At 37.2% G+C, this 19,338-nt stretch overlaps 1 protein-coding gene across 1 annotated transcript; it reads right to left on the bottom strand.

Moving 5' to 3' along the window:
* Positions 1–316: 316 nt before the first annotated feature.
* Positions 317–9,674, bottom strand: ZMYND19 (zinc finger MYND-type containing 19). The gene is made up of 6 exons (XM_051976864.1): positions 9,508–9,674; positions 7,614–7,673; positions 7,021–7,127; positions 4,754–4,894; positions 1,333–1,513; positions 317–983 (listed from the first exon to the last, which is right to left on the bottom strand). Exons 1-6 carry the CDS (start codon positions 9,556–9,558, stop codon positions 840–842), a joined length of 684 nt encoding a protein of 227 aa, XP_051832824.1. The 5' UTR covers positions 9,559–9,674; the 3' UTR covers positions 317–839.
* Positions 9,675–19,338: the final 9,664 nt, after the last annotated feature.

Genomic DNA, 19,338 nt, shown 5'->3' on the forward strand with positions numbered 1-19,338 from the left:
CTAAGCCAGTCACTTCAGCCCTTCCGCAGATCCCACTACCTCAAAGAAACACAATTTTGGTCCCTAAACAAATAGTTTGAGAAAGAACAGACTACACTTTTTGCAACCACAAAAAAACAGGGTCCTCCAGCAAGACTGGGTGATAAGTATGTGGCCTGAATATTCAATAGTAGACAACATGTAATTATATTCCACTTTTGCTTCAGCATCTCTATTCAGTTCAAAGATATAAATCTCAGAAGGACCACCCCAATGCAAAGGGGAGAGTGGCCATAGGCTGACGAGAACAGCAGAAAACTACAGTCAAGACACCAAATCATTCCAACCCTTTACTTTGCTTTTTTTTTTTTAAATATTACTTCCATGCAGACTGTTCTCCAAAGTAACTGCTGATGCTGGAAGCCCATCCCCCTGACCTTGGCTCAGCTGCTGTGGCTTCCAGCTATCTAGGTGATGAGCTTTTGCTACATGACGGTATTTAGACATGTGGCCCAACAGTTTCTCATTTGAAGATTACAGTAAATGATTCTATTTGTAATTTCTAACCAAAAAAACTGTACATGAGTTTACAAACATATTAACATATAAATAATGAGAGGCTTCCTGCTTGAAGCCTCCACAGTAGTCTCTGCTTGAGAATAACACTGTAGGGGAAGCTTTGTCCCCCTTATATAGAGCCCTGAAGTGGCTTGGTCTATACAGTGGCTGTTCTATGCAAGCATCATTGGGTTCTTCAGTGCTTCCGGCTTCAATAACCAGTCTGTTATTACTGTGCAAAAACAAGAGTCCACAGATGCCCATGCGAACAGGAATCTGACTGCTGAGATGTCACTGATCAGTCATCGCTCTGGCTCAAGCTCTTGCTGGAAGGTTCGTTTCTTCTCCCGACAGTGTTTCTTGTGAGCAGGCCAGTCCTTTTGCTGGCATTGGGAACCACAGTACCTGGCTACCTGACACCGGCCACAGATGTTGAATTCACGTAACTAGAAAGAACACAGAAAATCCATCATTTCATTCTCAATAAAAAGAACTCAGTCATGGAGCTCTAAAAAGAAGGTAGCCATCTAATTATTAGCAACTGCTGATACGTGCCCCAATAAATATATGTCCCCATACCCCAAATAAATATTATATTTAAACTTGGAAGAAAGGAGAAAAGTGAGAAAGTCAGAAAAAAAACTAAGAGATACATAAAACACTACCAAAAATAAATTTAAACTAAAGGAAATTAAGGAAAGGAACAATTTTAATAGTTAAAATCATAAAATTACAGGAAATACTTAGAGGTAAGAAGTACAACTAACAAAGCTCTCAATGTTATAATCCACATACCTGCTTTTCAATCATAGTGCATGGGGGATAATGACATTCATAATATGTGCAGGAATTTTCTTCTTCTTCTACCACATCTCCATTAGCGTTATAATAACGTGTAACATTCAAGACAGGGAATTGTTCTTCAATAGGATCAGTGGGAAGCTGCTGAATTGCCAGCCAGTACAAGCTCTGCTCCCTTAAATACAGAAGCAAAAAATCAAGACATGCACAAACTCAAGGTAACCAGTTAAAGATAAGAGAATAAATGAAGAATCCATAAAACAGAAGTCACCATGGACTAACAATAAAAGTTCAATACAATTATGCCCACCAAGGTACAAAGATCTGTGAATCAGTATTATGAGAACTTGATTTGATCAGAAAATACTCTTATCAGATGCTCCTGTTCCCAAAGTATTGTGAGAAAAACCATTCATGAGACATCAATTCAAAAAACATTCCATATTAAAAGTTGGAACAATGGCTCAAGTTGCAATTGCAGAAGTTCTCTTAGTCCAGAGGTCCTCAAACTACGGCCCACGGGCCAGATGTGGCAGCTGAGGATGATAATCCCCCTCACCCAGGGCTATGAAGTTTAAAGGCCCACAAAACAAAGTTTTTGTTTTTACTATAGTCCAGCCCTCCAACAGTCTGAGGGACCATAAACTGGCCCCCTATTTAAAAAGTTTGAGGACCCCTGTCTTAGTCTACTCTAAAAGCAACATTTTTCTAAATCCAGGTTCTCCCAAGGTCCATCACTGGTTATGGCCTCCATATCTCACTAATTATCTTAACTCTCTAAACTTAATGACAGCTAGCAAGTTGTCTGCTTCTATCTTTCTAGATTGCTCAGAAATATTATTCACTGTAATGACCATAACTCAGCTACTATAATCACTACACAGAAGTGACCAAACAAAATAGCTCTCAGCTCAGAAATATGAAACGATATTAAACATCACCATAATCATCAAGTATTACCTATTATGTATAGGGAAAAAAATCCCATAAATTTTATCAGGGTGTTACTTCTGAAGATACTCTAAATACTGACAATTTGTGACAAAAAGGTATGAAAAAAATTTAAGTGGCCACAGATCCTTGCCCAAACAGGAATATAAATCATTCAGGAATAGAATTTAGATTAGCAGTGGGAGCTCCCCTGACTTCAGCTCCTGTATCTCACTGATTTTTCATCTGTTTGGTATCTATACCTGGCAAAGAACCAGGTGAGAAAACAAATCATAATTCCCTTTAATAATCAGACAAGCCATTTAATGCTTTGTTTATGCCTTTCCTCTCAGAGGTTTACACCTAACTCTAGGACAGGGCTCCTTATTGTCCTTCAACAGCCTGCTCACTTAAGGAATCCTTACTTTCATTATATACATTTATATTCAAAATCTAGCATTCTTATTTCCTAGCTGAAGTCCAGGACTGGAAGAGGTTAAGAGAACACATCACACCAGATTTAAAAGATGATCATTCATCTCCTAAACTATATGATCTTCTGTTGACTTTCCATCTTTTCATACTTCTTTGCCTCACTTGGTGATCTAACCTACTTGGCATTCTGTTTCTCAAATATGGAACTGTATCTCCTGCTACTGTGTCTCTCAATCATCTCTCAAGCCTGTAACAGTCCTTGTTCAACCCTATCTCATATAGAATTTCTCTCTTCCTTAGAAACAAAGCTTATGCACTTAAGAAGCAAAGCCCTTCCAAACAATTGCTAATGTCTTCTACCTTCTCCCAAACCATCTTCTATTTAACTACTTTCTATTTATTCTTTGTACATTTATTCTACATATACTTATACATGTATGCATTGTCTCCTTCCATTAGAACATAAGCTTTTCCCAAAATTAATAATGATCAAAGTATATGAATAGCAATTTATAGATTCAAAGATATCAATAATCATATGATAAAAAGTTCCAAGTTACTAGTAATTAGAGAAATGCAAGTTTTACAACTCTCAGACTGACTTCTCATACCCTTTAGTCTGGCTAAGACTACAAAAAAGGAAAATGACAAATGCTGGAAGAGATGTGGGAAAACAAGCATATATACCTTTTAACCTAGCAATACCACTACTAAGGCTAAACCCTAAAAAGATCCAAGAAAGAGAAAAAGGAGGCATAGACCAAAATAATTATAATAGTTCTTTATATGGTGGCAAAGAACTGGAAATAAAGGCTACCTGTTAACTGGGAAATGACTGAACAAGTTATGGAACGTTGATGTGATGTAATACTACTGTGCTATAAGAAATAATGAAAGGGATCATTTCAGAAAAACCTGGGAAGACTTACATGAAATGATGTAAAATGAAACAATTTATACAGTTAATATTGTAAAAATATTTAACTGATCAACACTATGACCTGCCACAATTCCAAAGGATTCATGATGAAACATGCTATTTCTGATAGAAGTACTGTGATAGAGTAGACTCAAGAGCAAAAATTTAAGCATCTCTCATTCTTTTTTCTCTGGTTAGAATAGGGCTAAAACAAAATTTTGATTTGTACAACTACATATATTTCTGATAGGTTTTGTTTTTCTTGCCTTTTCATTTGATGGAGCAAGGGATGAAGGGGGAAAAATGTGGATTTGAAAAAAAAAAGCCTGCATTAAAAAAAAAAAAACAAAAAAAAACGCTTTTTAAAAAGTAGGCAAGTTTTTAAAGAATAGGCATTATTTCTTTGTTTTTATATCCCTAATAGTTACTAGTTAATAGAGTGCTTGGCACACTGAGAGCTCTTCATAAATGTTTATTGGGTGATGCATTTATTTTCCTACCAAATGGACAGTAAGATAATAGTCCAACCTCCTCATTATACAAATAAGAAAATTAAAAACCAGAGATGTGAAACCAGTAAAATTGGAATTCAAATCTAAGTCTTCTGACTCCCATTCTGGTGCTCTTTCCACCATCCCAAACAGCTTCCTCTACTAGGTATACAAGTAAAGATTTTCACACTAAAAGGAGCAATTTGCATTTCCATACTAGAACCTGCACCAGTTTCTTCTGCTTCTGAAAAAAAAAAAAAATTATAGAGGCCACTCCCTAAAACAAGCGTAGAGATATGTATTGAATACTTCAATGATTCTCCTCTAGTTAGGCCTACTCTGAATCAAGTTTTTCTACCTTTTTTCTCATATTGGGGAGAGACTTGAGGTTGAAGGTTGAAAGGGAAGATCTTCAATGTGTCTCTAAAAACTGAGATTCACCCTAACCCCCACCTGTCTAAAGAGAAACTAATCAATACCTGGTTCTAAACACATGAAGAAAAAAGAAAATTTTTGTTTAACAGTGAACTAATTTAGTGATTAATGAATCCGGATCATCCTCCCAAACTACCCATCAAGGTTCACTGCAACAACCTCGACAATCCACATCACTCATGACTGGCACTACTTTAAGACATACCTTTGTTTACTAGAGATTTCTTCTGCTTTGGGTCTCCAACCCCATGGCACTAACTGCAGGTTGTCTAATCGATTGTCCACTGTTACTGCATTAAGATGTACCACCTGAAATCCGGGAGCAATTCCTCCCCTGTGTCGTTCCCTGGGACACACAAACAAATATATCTTTAAAAACACTGCTAGTTCTTTTACAGAAGGTAAATTATCCTGTAATTCAAAGACATTTTGAGCAATATCTTAATAACATACAGAAAATCCAAAGTATCTAATGTAGCACGTACATTGTGCTCTTTTGTCTTCAGGCAATGGAATTATATGCTACTTAATTCTAGCAAATTAAGATCTAGAAAATTTGAGAAGCTTATCACCTCATTTTGCTTACTCAGTTCAGACCAAATGACACAAAAACCAAACTGGATTCTAAGGGGAATGTCCTTTCTCTTTCCATATGCTGTTAGGTTCATCTAGCCCCTTCACTTCCCCTCTATTCTTAACACCAGGGCTTAAATGACTACTAGTTAAGTGGCCCAGAGGAAGTCATTACAGGGGAAATCACTTAACCTATGAACCTCACTTTCCTCATTTGTAAAATGGAATTCAAAGATTTAAGTACCAATCTCACAGGGTTATTATAAGGATCAAATGAAATTATTTTATATACACACACATGTCTATGTATACAACACTTATATACATATACAAATACATATTGTATAGGGACATAGATATTATATGCACACATATACATGTAATTATATGTGGGAGGAAACAATGTTTGGGACATCTTAATATAATCTAAATAAATGCTGGATACATCATTGACTATGCACACATTCTATTTCATCCTTTTTGTACCCAGTCAACTTGTTGTGACTATGTTCTCAGGAGTACTTTTCAGTTAGGAATATAACCCAGAATGCCAACCCAGAAAAGTTATTTTATTTGAGAACCATGGACCTTGTGCAGGTAACATGATCCACCAAGTTTAAGTGATCTGCTAATAGGCCTGATGGACTATGAGTTAAAGAAAGTTTGGTAAATTCTTTTATAAAGTGTGCTAATTATCAATTTCTAAGAATTAGCCCAATTGATCAATATATATGGCATTGAATGCCTACACAAGCAGAACCAGGAATACATTGTACACAGTAACTGCAAGATTGTGAGATGATCAACTGTGAAAGACTTAGTTCTTCTCAGTGGTTCAGTGATCCAAAGCAATCCCAATAGACTTTGGACAGAAAATGCCATCTGCATCAAGAAAAAGAACTATGGAGACTGAATGTAAATCAACACATGCTATGCTCACTTTTTTGTTTTTTTTTCTTTCCCAGTTTTTCCCTTTTGCTGATTTTTTTCTCCCAACACAATTTATAAAGCAATGTATATTAAAAATAAATAAATTCAAAAGAAATCCTCAGTGAGTGAATACCCACAGAGTCTATTTAATATTTTGATAATTATGTTTTAAAAACATGGTGAAATTCAATTACAATGAAAAATCTAGACCAAGAGTAATTAGATGCATCCAGGAAAAAAATAAGATCGTTAAGCAAACTTCTAAGATAAAGAAAACAGGAACATTTATTCTAAAAACTTTAAAGATTTTTATATTCCCTTTTGGCCTGGTTAGACAGAACATTCCCACGGGAACACAATTTTAAGTTTGATACACAGTAGCCCAAGCTGGAAATGAATGTCATCTTGGCAGATACTGATTTCACAAGGAAACTGAAGAGGAGGAGGCCAGGAAATTACCAACCAACCCCTTTTTAAATGAACACCTTTAAAACTTCTTCCACAAATCTAAAGTTTTCCACTAGGAAAAAAAACCTAACAAAAATAATGACCACCTGAAAAAAGATACCTTAGTCCCTACCTATAATCTCAGAGAAGAAAAAGTGATATTACCAAAGTATGTCTCCAGATCCACCTTCACAAGTTACTTGCAAGAGAAAAATTTATTGTGCCTTGATGCCCAAAGCAGCCAAGTTCACCCTATCCTTAGAGACTTCTGTAACCCATATTATTCCTTATAAGATTCTAAAGGGAAAAGTAGTGTCCTTCTCCCTCTTCCCTCCTGCCATGTACAGTGCAGTCTGGTGCTCTTAAAACTACTCCCAGACACCCCACCCAACATATCAAAGATCACATAAAGACTTATTTAGGGAGTTAAGGGGCCTGGATGGATGAGTGGCAGACTCTTTACAAACTGATAGGCACACCCCAAATGAAAATAAAAAATATTGATCTCTACAAAATACCCACCACAACAACTCATGAAGTAAACGTCCAGATCCCCTTCCTCGGTTTTTGTCAAAAGCATAAGCAAATATTTTAGCACCATTTCCATCAGCATCTACTTCCATTCGTGCCTGGGATAGGACAAGGAAAATATTTAATCATCCAACTAGCAACAATACTTCAAAATCTAACTGGAAAAAAAAGGAAATAAAACCACTGAAAATATTAGTTTAATCCCTCGTATTTTTGGAACAAAACAATCTGGCCCTCATGGATGTCAGTAGGATAGGGGATAATAAACACTGGACTCAAGTCATTTGCTCCTAAAAACATAGCCATAAAAGAGAAAGACAAAGTTTCTGAAACAAGTTTTCTCTAATTTGAATACAGAGTATAGTATAGTTCTAATTGCTGGAGACTGTCAGAGCTGATCAAAATTAGCTAGCTGACTTAGTCATATTTGGTTTTGAGATGATACAGAACTAACATCAGTTTTTCATATTGAGGGATCTCATTCTCAGTACTAGCAGGAAGAAAATAATAATATATGCATTTGTAATTTCTCCAGGTCCTTCAAGTCCAACCACAACCCAACCCAAGGAACAGGCCATTCTCACCTCAAAAGAGTAACTCTCCACCAGTGGGATGTCTTGTTCATCTATCAGTGTGTACTTTGTCTAAAAATTAACCAGACATTGTAAAGAATTACTTTTATTATCAAGAAAGCTAAGTAAGGCCAACACTGAAATAATGACAATAGGAAGTTATGAGTCACATTTAAACTATGAAGTTAGATGGTAACTAAATGTTATTTTAATCACCTTGACTCACCTGCCCTCAATTAGATGAGTAAATAACAAGGAAAACAACAAGGGTAGGTAACAACAGCAAGTAAAGGAATTCACTACAATACTAACTGGTTTGCATAATATAAGCCAAAAATTAGCACCATCTCACTAATCTGAATATAAATTGTCTTGAAATTATAACTCTCAGTATCTTCCACTCCTTCATGAGAAAGACTAACTTAAGTAGAAAATTTTATCAAAGTAAATAAACCTCACATTAAATCTCTTTATGCATACAGATTCCAACCTTCATCTAAATTAAATGGCTTTGCTCCCAATAACTGCTGACACTTGTTCATTAGTCTATCTCATAGGTGCCTCTATCTAGAGCTAGCTACTATGCAATCCAAGTTGAATGGAAACCACCAGCAAGGTTTCTCTGGACCAGACTCTTTCACCAGACCAGCAGACAGCCACTTCTAATTTGCTGGTGGCACCAGGGAACAAAAATGTTCACAAGTACCACTGGTAAGCTTAACTCATAGACAAAGTGCATAAAAGGAAGAGGAACAAAACAGAGTGAGAAAGCAGGTGAAGAAAGAAGAAAGCAAGAGGAAGGTAAGAGGTGAAGAGAGATATATTTTTACATTATATTTTGCAAACCCTAAAGCACGTATATAAATGTTATTAAGATGATGATGGTAAAATGCTACCTACAATTGGCTCAGGTGCTGCTCCATGGCACTAATTCCCCAGGCTCCCCCTACTGTTCTAGGCCAGTGTGACACAACAGTGTAACTAGTTGCTCACTGCCTTCCCTAGGCAAACTCCTCAGTTTAATCTAGTGACCTCAACATGGGTTAAAAAAAATTATGCATTTCTCTTACTAATGGGCTTTTTTCGGTCAGTGATTAGACAAGAGATTATTCTACAGAACAGGCCATGAAACCTAAAATCTACTATACAGCATCTTTTTCGTTTAAAAAAAAAAAAAAAAAAAGCCCTCAAGGAAGGCGTGTGCAAGCCCGGGACCCACAGAAGCATTTTGGATCGCCTGACTTAGATTGCACTCATCCCAAGAAGCAAGCAGCACCAAATCTCGGTGCACTTCCAAACGTGGGTTAGACCTCGCGAGTTGCTTTAAACACAACACCTACACCTCAACAGCTTTCCAGACTTATGCAGTTCTATTTCATGGATCCCGAGAACCTGGACGTTCCTCGAAACTTCAGCGGCTCCAGACTGGACCTCGGCTGGACCACAGACATCAGAGCTCACGCCAATAGCCCGAATGCCCAGGGGTGGGAGGGGGGGGTGGGGGGGAGTGGAACAGACAGCCTGACACCTGACACCCCGGTGAGGCTGGAGGAGTCGGGCAGCTAGGGTCGGGTGGCCGGTGAGGGGGGGGAGGAGGAAGGGTATCCCCTCCGCCCTAGGGCCTCGTTGGACGTCGGGGGGAGGGGGGGGTGCTGAGGCCTGACCAGGACAGAACAGCGGCTCCGTACGAGGGAAAGGGAGGGCACCCTGGCGGCGGCCACTCCCGGGCCGTGGGTGGGCGGGCCCCGCGGGGATCGGCAGCCTCGGAGCTCCCGAACCCGGCCTCGGCTGCCGGACTCTCCGGGCTCGCTGTCGCCTCTGAGAGGCCTCAGTTTTTCTGTGGGGCCTCATGGCGGCTGCGGCCTCCGCCCGCCCCGTTTCGCCCTCCCACCCCCGGGCCGCTCACCTTCCCGGCCACTCGGCCGAGCCGCACGATGCCCAGCTTGAAGTCGGTCATGGCCAGGGCCTCCCGCTTGTAGCCGCCACCACCCGCGATGCCTCCCTCCCTCCTTCCCTCAGGCCGGGGCCGAGGCCGAGGCTAAGGCCCTGGCCGCCACCGCCGCCGCCGCCGCCACCGCTTCCTCCCGCCTGCCGGCCGGGGCCTGCCACGCGCCGCCGCCGCCGCCACAGCCTCCTCGCGCACACAGCCAGAGGAGGGGCGGGGCCGCGCCGCGCGCCGCGCCGCGCCGGACACACCCCCCTCAGCCCTCTGCACTCAGACCAATCAGGTGCCGCGCCGCGCGCCGGGCTCTACGGACCAATAGGAATATAAGGAGTGCGCCGGTCTACTGGGGGGAGGGCAGGGGAAGGGAGGAGGGGAGAGAGAGGAGTCGATGGAGGACCCAAGGAAGGGGAAAGGGAAGGAGGGAGTAGGGGGGAGGAGCTTCCCGCGCGCGCGCTCCGTTCTGACGTAGTTTTCGCGGGAAGCTTTGTGCTTCGAACCCAGACGAGAATCTCTGTAGAGGTGGAATGGAGCGGAGCAGGGCGGGTGCTCTTAAAGGGGCCGAGGGATCCCTGAGACGGAAACATTGGAGGCCAATCCATGTGGTCACTCTGGTCGCACACACGTCTCCTTGATTCTGCCGGTCCTAAGAGTCTGAGTTATACGTTCTCAAAGAGTCATAGACGTTAAAGGTCATCTAGTCCACCTCTATCATTTTACAGTGATTTGTCCAGAGATTCGTTGCGACTAAGCTGAGGCCGAAAACTGCGAATCCGAGGGAGCCTTCCCACCTCTCCCCTCGCCTTTCCTCCCTTTCCTTCTGCGCCCAGGGTTGGCCGCGAATAAGGCCTAAGGATGCTCTCAGTCTCTGGGTAGGGTCTCAACCTCTAGGTGACGTCTCCTTCCCATTATGGAAACCCTAGCCAAAGTCTTGCTGTTTCTGCAACCTTTTTGCTCTCTTTATCCTTCCTCCCTCTCAACCTTCTCTCCCGTCCCCCCAAGGTAATGGTCCTACTTCTCCAGGTCACCATGCTTTCCTTTCTTGGTCGAGCCTTTAATTCTTCCTGTTTCTTCCCCTGGGGAAAGGGAAAAGATAGAGAATTCTGCTTTGAAAAAATATTTCCCTTTACTGGGTAATAATACGAGTTTGTCAAAACACGAATACTAAATTCATTTAAAGTCAATTTTATCTTTGAATTTAGTTCTTTCTAAAACCGGGCCTTTGTGTATTGTTTACTATGTGCCAGACACCGTGCTAAATGTTTTACGCATTAACTCTTTCACCTGATCCTACCAACAGCCCTGGAAGGTAGGTACTATTTTTATCCCCATTTTACAGATAAGCAAACTGAGGCAGATAGGTTAAGTGATTTGCCCAGGATCACACAACTAAGAAGTGTCTAAGACTAGATTTGAACTCAGGTCTTTGGAATTCTAGACTTCGTCGGTGCTCTATGTATGAGCTGCTTTTAGCTCTACTATATGCACAGCAATTCTCTCCCTTGTTAGAATCACAGCAGCTGCTAAAAATATTGCTTCATGAATGGGAATATACTAATCTGTTCAAGATCTGGCATCACTGGTCCCTAAACATTCATGTAATGTTTTAAATCTTACAAAATATTTTCCTTTGTGTCCAGAAGCCAAGAGCAATAAATACAAGATTCTGATTTGTAATATTTTATTCAGGATAGTTTAATTTGCTCACTTTCTTTTGATTGATGCTTTGGTTGTTACTTGTCTGATTCTGTATAAGTTTTCTTTCCTCAGCCAGATTCTAACTGGGGTTTATATTCACGAATGAAAGCTGCACACATTTCTATGCAAAAAGGATCCTACACATTATTTTTTAATCATCTTCATGGCAAATGAAGTTTCAAACCAATCACAACAGATGATCGGGTCAGAGAAGAAGCAGCCAAATTTAAGTTAGCCAAGATAATTTTTATGGTAGACTGTGAATGAGAGAAAGTAGATCAGCTCCCTAAGGCAATATAGAAAGCCTCCCATAAATCACCACATTTCCTTTACCAAACATTTATAAGAGTTATCATCTATACAGCACTTTAATGTTTGCAAATCACATTGCAAACATTATCTCTTTTGATCTTCACAAGAATTGAAGCTCAAAGAGCTTAAGCTTGTCCATGGTCATACAATTTTGTAGTGATCATCAGAGATGCAATTTTAAGCTGGTTTACACCTAATTCCAAATCCACCATTCTTTCCTCTATAACCAGCCTTATTATTGTATGGAGTTAACTGTGGGTTCCCAAAGGCTTTTCTATCAGGACAGTGCAAACACTGGAAGGTCCTGCCAATCTGGAATTGGGGTAAGAACCAGGTGATGAGCTGTTAGTCCATGCATCAGTCAGCCAAGGATCTTCCTTGCTAAATTTGAAGAAATACATCACCAGAAGGCTAGCAACTAGATGACATGGGGTTTTGTTTTGTTTTGTTTGGCTATAGCAACTCATGGAAGTATTTACTAAAGCATGTAGGGTTCAGAATATTAGTGGGTATTCATAGATTATTAGTATTAGTGAGTATAGGAACACAGATTAAATTCTGGATCCCTAATTATTTATATGATATGACTATTCTTTGTACTCTAGTACATGTGTTCATCTATCTGGGGCCTCCAGCACAACAAAGGTTGCCTTTAGTTCTTCAGTATCATGATAAGGATTCAGTCCAGCATATGCTAGCTTCCAATTTTAATTCTTTCAATTTAATTCTTACTATGTGCTAAATTCTGTTATTTCTAGCTGCTGAAGTACTCTAAATTCTGTCAGTGCTCACTAAATCACTAAATTTGAGGTCCTCTAAATCTGGCTCTTTGCACAGTGCTTTAATTATCCCACCAAACTTATAGCTCTCCCTCTAAGTGAAACTAAGGAAACCAGGATCCCAAACAGCCATAACCTTTAGCCTCCTTCCCCCAGCATAAAGATATACCAATTCTATCATGTATCCAACTCACTTTTAGGGCATGAGTTTAAGTCCAGAAAAGAAGAAAGAACTTCCTTTGGGTTTCTTCAAAGATCTTTGTCTTCCCCACACACTCCTTAATGTTATTACTAGAATTCCTTGTAAGAGTAAAGGGGTAAAGTCAGACAATAGATAAAACAATTTGTGGTCCATCAACATTAAGGAATATTAATGTGCCATTAGAAATAAACATGATGAATACAGAGAAGCATGGAAAGACTTTCATGAATTGTTACAGAGTGATGTAAGCAGATCCTAGAAAATAATAAAAGCAATAACTACTGCCATGTAAATGAAAATAGCAACCACCACAAAACAATAAAAATGAATTTTGTGAAATTAAAAGGAACAAGCCTGGGCCCAAAAAAGAGATATAAGAAGACATCTTTCTGTGTACACATGGGCATATGTGTAGGGAAAATTCATGAGTGTAAAACATTGCATCCAATCTGAAATTTTTCAGTGTATTGATCAGATTTTTTTTTGTTTTTTTTTAATTTTGTTTTTTTCCTCTTTTTTTTCTTTGTAAGATTCTTTGTTACAAGGGCTAGCTCTCTAGAAAGGGAATCCTAAGCTAAGTAAAAACAATATCAACAAAAATCAGTTTTTAAAAATTCTACTGACTCTAGGTGTCATAGAACCCATTATATTCTAACTCTTCCTCATTAACATGGTCTATTCAGTGATGTTTCCTAAACTCTCTACCCTCTGCTTGTCCCTGAGTTCTGTAGTTCTGTCCTTTTTCTCTTCTTTTCTGTTCTGAGCAGTAAAATCCAAATGGACAACTCACTCAGATCAGAGCTCTTAGAGACTACTTTTTGTCTAGTACTAATTTCAAGGATTCAAAATTGTGTGCTTCCTTCCTCTCTCCCAGCACTTGAGAATTTGAACACCAAGCAGCTAACCTCCTCACTGCCACTCTATGAACAGAGCAGTATCCCATCGCCCTATGAATTGTCCTGATGTTCTTCAGTCTTGAATTATCAGAATTATTAGGCCGCTGTTATGTGCTGAACAATGTGTTCAGACATGGGGATGGGATGGTAAGGAGGGGAGGAAATACAGGGTAATGATACAAGGAAGGAGAAAACACGGTCTTTGTTTCAAGAAGCTTACAAACTCCTTGAGAAGAGATGGTAAACTATGCAAAATATAGCCTTCACTTTTATTCATTTGCATTTCTATATCACTTTTTAATCTCCACAGAAACTGGAACATTCAGGAAAATTTCACAGAAGGCTCAACCCAGTTTTTGAGATACCATTCCAGAAGTGAGATTACTTTACTCCTCTCCTGGGCAGAAAGTGAATAGCAAAAACTGTCCAGTAGTATATTCTATGGCAGAATGCCATATGATAGGAGGAGGAGGATACAAGCTGTACTGATGCTGCATCTAGAGTTGACTTCCTTCCTATCACTGACAGTAGCTGTGAATCTTTTTCCCAGGCTTTCCTGAAACAGGTGAGGGAGCTGAGGCTGAAGCTAAGGCTGCAATGACTGGTTCTGTCAATGCTGTTCTTGCTGTGGCCAGAGACACTGAGACTACCAAATAGCAGGCTAGTGAGAGAGATCCAGATTCTGGAGCAAGGATGGAACTGAAAGGAAGGAGGAAGAGTAGGAGGAGCAAAGATCCAAAGATGCTGAACCTTCAGCAATTGTGAATCCCATAGGGCTAGTGAGCTAAGTGATCAGGAATGAGGAAGGAGAGCAAGAGTGATTTCCCTCTTCATCTCCCCCTGATTTCTTTTGTTGATAATCTGTGATCCTGAGATGAGGTACAATCATTTCTCTTGATCATTCTTTTTCCAGGAGACACAAGAATTCCTTCTACCCCATACTAAGATTTTATAAAGCAAACAGGAGGAGGTTTAGGAGATGTTTGGAGGTAGCTATCTCCATGAAGTTGTGGTAGGTTTATTTCTTTTGAATTCTTATAATTTACAAGAAACTTTGTCATCATAGTATGCTGCATTTAATCTATGTATATGTTGGAGGAAAGGTGATTTTTGAAATGAGGATGAGGGAGCAAAGACAGAGTAGAAATGCATGAACCATGTATAGACTATAGATTTTATACTTTATATATATAATTATATATATTATATAATATTTAATATATAATTATATATAATTTATATTATACATAATTAGTATTTATTTTGCTAATATTACACATTTAAATTTTATATTAAATATACTATACTATTCATTCTTTAGATGAATGATGTTTCCAGTCAGAGGAGACTGAACCAAATCACAAAATCTGGCTCAAGCAATCATTCATTCCTTCTGTGTTAGAAATTTATTTCTCCACTATTTCTTTTCTTTCTTCTCACAAATATATTCAGATTTCCCTAATCCTAAAAATAAATAAATTTCCCTCAACCCTTTTGGCTCATCCAGCTATAACCATCTCTCTCTCCTACACTTTTCTGCTAAGTTTCTTAAACAATCCATATACAATGGATATTTTGGGGGGAGATAGTTTCATGATAGTGGGTAGTGATAGAAATTGTAGATCTCTATATCTCTATATTTTTTTATATAAGTAAATAGTAAAACAACAAAAATGCACATAAAAAGTCATTTAAAGGAAAATAGGTAGCTATTTCTAGATGAATAGAATGCTAGGCCTGAAGTTAAGAAGACTTGAGTTCAAACCCAGCCTCAAAGACTTACTATCTGTGTGACTCTGGGCAAGTTAATCTTAGTTTCCTTGATTGTAAAATGGAATAATAACAGTACCTACCTTACTGGGTTATCGTAAAAATCATATGAAAGAATATTTGTAAAGCACCTAGCACATAGGAAGTGTTATATTAATGTTTATTTCGTCTCCCTCTTTTCATGTATTGTTGCTGCCTGCATTTCCCCACTACCTACTGTTTTTTCAAATCCTTATAATGTGGCTTCTGCCACCCAATTCTACTTAAACTGCTTTCTATAAGATCACCAGAGATCTCCCAAGCATCAAATCAAATAGTCTTTTATCAGTCCTCATTTTTTGGAAATTTTTTAAAATTTCATTTTTCAATTAACAAGCATTTATTTTCTTATTCACCCACCATCTCCCAACTTAAAAGGGAAAAAAAAAAAAAAAACTCTTGCTTTTTAAAAAATATATTCTTACTCAAGCAAAACAAATTTTATATTGTCCATATTCAAAAATGTGTCATTATGAATCTTGAATTCATCACTTCATTGTCAGAAAGTGGGTAATAAAAATCATTCCTCTGGGATCATAGTCGCTGAATTAATCAGAGATCTAAAGTTTTTCAAAGTAATATATCTCTTGATGTCAGAAAAACTTGGAAAGACTTCCATAATTTGATACAGTGTAAAATGTACTGTGTACAACGTAATAGCAATATTGTAAGATGATCGGTTATGAATGGCATAACTATTCTCACAATATAATGATCCAAGACAACTCTAAAGGAGTTATGATAAAAAAAAAAATGCTATCCATACCCAAAGAAAGAACTGAATGCAGATTGAAGCATATTTTTTTTAACTTTATTTTTCTTGAGGGTTTTTTTTTGGGGGGGTCTATGACATGACTATTATGGAAATGTTTTTTATGATTATATGTGAATAACCTATGTTGAATTGCTTACATTCTAATGATGTAGGGGAGGAAGGGAGAGAATCTAGAACTCAAATTTTTTAAAAGTGAGTTTTAAAAATGATTTTTACATGTAACTGGGGGAAAATAAAATATTAAAAGTAAAAAAATTTCAAAAATTTTGAAAAATTAGTGTATTCTTATAAAGTTGTTATAAAAATTATTCTGGTTCTGTTCACTACTTTTTGCATTAGTTCGTATGTCTTCCCAATTTTATCTGAACTCAAGTCTTTCATAATATCTTATGGCACGATAGTATTCCATTACATTCATACACCATAATTTGTTCAGTTATTCCCAGTTTATGGAGTTAATTTTCATTTCTTTGCCACTGCAAAGAGAAAAGCAGCTAGGTAAGGCACTGGGCCTAAAGTCAGCAAAACCTTAAGTTCAATTCTCCTTCAGACACTACAGGGAGAGAGAAGCTGCAGGGACTAGAGTACTGAAGAAGGTGTGAGTTTTAGGTTGATTTTGTCTTGGAAACTGATGAATTTCTTGAGATGACAAAGTCTAGGAAAGCATCTGGTGGAAAATAGTAGTGGTCACAGACATGCACAGTTTAGTGATTTTTTAGGCATAGTTCTAAATTGCTTTCCACAATGGTAGGTCCAATTCATAGCCCAACTAACTGTGCACTCACTTATTCACTTATTTCCCTTGAGACCTTCTAGTATTTGTCATTTTCCTTTTTTGATCAATTTTACCAATCTGATGGATTTGAATCAGAAACATGTGACTTTAATTACCTCTAATTAGCAATTTAGAAAATATTTTCATGTTTCCAGTTTTCCAGTATCTGTTGATATAATCATATGATTTTAATGGTTTTTGTCATTAATATACTCTGTTGTGCTTATCAGTTTCCTAATATTGAACCAACTTTTTATCCCTGGTGCAGTACATACTGGTCATAATATATAATCATGTTTTGCTATGATAGCCTTATTGTTTATATTTTATTATAAAAGTTTGCATCAATATTGATTAGAAATATTGGTCTATTCGTTCTTTTTTGACTCACCCTATCAAGTTTAGGTATTAAAATTGTTTCATACAAGGAACTTAGTAGAAATTCTTTTTCTTTTTTTTTTCTTGTTGTTGGTTTTTGTTTTTGTTTTTGTTTTACAAAGAATTTGTATGACATTTGAATAAATCCATATGATCTCAGGTTTTTGTTTTTGTTTTTTCCCCTTTAGGAGTTTATTTGTAGTAATTTCTTTCTCTGAGACTGAGTTATTTAAAGTCTCTTTTTCTTATTCTGTTAATCTGGATATTTTCTATTTTTGTAAATACTTAACCATTCCATTTACATTATCAGTATTTTTGCCTAATAATTGGACAAAATAATTTCTTATTCTGTATTTCTTCTTTAATTAGGAATTCTAATTTTTCATTTTTGATACTGGTATATTGGTTTTCCTTTCTTTTAATATCAGATTAGCTAATTTTTTTAAATAAGTAGTTCCTAGTTTTGTTATTAATTCAATGCTCTTTGCATTTAGTTTTGTTAATCTCTATTTTTAGGATTTCTTTCTTTCTTTGGTACTTAATTGTGTGTTTGTGGGGGTTTTTTAATTTGATTTTTTTTTCAGTTCCATGCTTAATTCATTGATCTGTTCTTTTTCTGTTTTAAAAGTATTTAGGAACATAAACTTTCATGTTTAATCTTAATTGGATTGCTTACTGTTGGGGAGGGGAGTAGGGGAGAAGGAAGGGAAAAAATTTTTGGAACAAAAGATTTTGCAAAGGTGAAATGTTAAAAACTATCTTTGCCTGTATTTGGAAAAATAAAATACTATTAAAGAGACAAATTTTCTCCTAAGTCCTGCTTTGGCTGACTCTTAAAATCCTTAATGAAATTATTACTATTTCTATGATTTGTAATCCTATGCTTCATTAAGATTATTATTTAATCTCCCATAGATTTTTAATAATTTTTTCAAATGTCCATTATTGAACATAATTTTAATTGTGTTATTATCAGCAAATCATGTGTTTAATTTTTCTTTATATGGCTGAAAGGGTTTTCATACTCTAATACTATTAATATTGAGATTTATTATATAATTTAAGTTTTTTAAAATTTTATTTTGGTCTTTAACATCCATTTTATTGGCATTGTTATATTTGACTAGATCTAAAAAATGTACATTGAGATCTTTTACCATAACTGTCTTAGTGTTTATGTCTCCCTGTAACTTGTTTAGCTCTTATAATGAGTCTATTTTTGCTGTTGCCTTGATAGAGATGATACTTATTACCCTTGGGGTTTTTTTATTATTCTTTTTGTTGTTGTTGTCTCTTTTGTTTATTTTTAAAATTTGATTGAAGCATAATAGATTTTGTTCCAAGCCCTGTTGCCTTTAAAATTTTTCTACTTTTCCATCACCTTTATTATATTTTTTCTTCCTGTATTAAGAGCATCTCTATACATTTTTTATTGTTTTAGTTGAATTTAAGTGTACAGTGAACTAATTCAACTACCATTAGATTTTTTTAAATCTTTTTTTTTCTAGTTCTTGACTCTAACTCAGACTGATTATTGTCAATTCCTGCATTTATCATTGTATTAATTCAGTTATCTCACTGTATGTTGACACAGTACTGTAGTTAAAAGGCAGCTGATGGCACAATAGATGAAACACTGAACCTGGAGTCTGGAAGACCTGAGTTGAATACAGCTTCATACTCTTTTTTGCCCCCCCTTTAAAAAAATATTTATTTACTATTTCCCCCAGTTACGTTTAAAACAATTTTATATGTATTTTTATTTTTTAATTGTTTTGTTTTTCTGGTTATATGTATTAACTTTCTTTAATACACATTTCTTTATGAATCATGTTGAGAGAGAAAAATCAGAACAAAAGGAGAGAGAGAAAAAAAAGAAAACAGAAAAAAGAAGTGAATATAACATGTGTTGCTTCATATTCAATCTCCATAGTTCTTTTCCTCGATGCAGATGGTGTTTTCTATCTAAAGTTTATTGGGATTGCCTTCAATCCCTGAGAAGAACCAAATCTTTCATAGTTGATTATCGCATAATCTTGCTGTTTATGAGTACAATGTATTCCTGATCCTGCTTGTTTCACTCAGCATCAAAATCAAGGAAGGGTCTGACTTATCTCAAGCAATTTTTTTTTAAGGCAAGTGAGGTTAAGTGATTTTCCTAGGGTCACACA

The sequence above is a fragment of the Antechinus flavipes genome, chromosome 2, assembly GCF_016432865.1.
Source record: "Antechinus flavipes isolate AdamAnt ecotype Samford, QLD, Australia chromosome 2, AdamAnt_v2, whole genome shotgun sequence".
In the NCBI taxonomy this organism is placed as follows: Eukaryota; Metazoa; Chordata; class Mammalia; order Dasyuromorphia; family Dasyuridae; genus Antechinus; species Antechinus flavipes.

What these genes read in the sequence shown, in the direction of transcription:
- ZMYND19 (XM_051976864.1), bottom strand. Translation starts at nt 9,558, where the DNA reads ATGACCGACTTCAAGCTGGGCATCGTGCGGCTCGGCCGAGTGGCCGGG. An exon ending in TGGAGAGTTACTCTTTTGAG is followed by an intron (nt 7,128 to 7,613) that starts GTGAGAATGGCC and finishes GTCCTATCCCAG; the next exon opens with GCACGAATGGAAGTAGATGC. An exon ending in TTACTTCATGAGTTGTTGTG is followed by an intron (nt 4,895 to 7,020) that starts GTGGGTATTTTG and finishes TGTGTGTCCCAG; the next exon opens with GGAACGACACAGGGGAGGAA.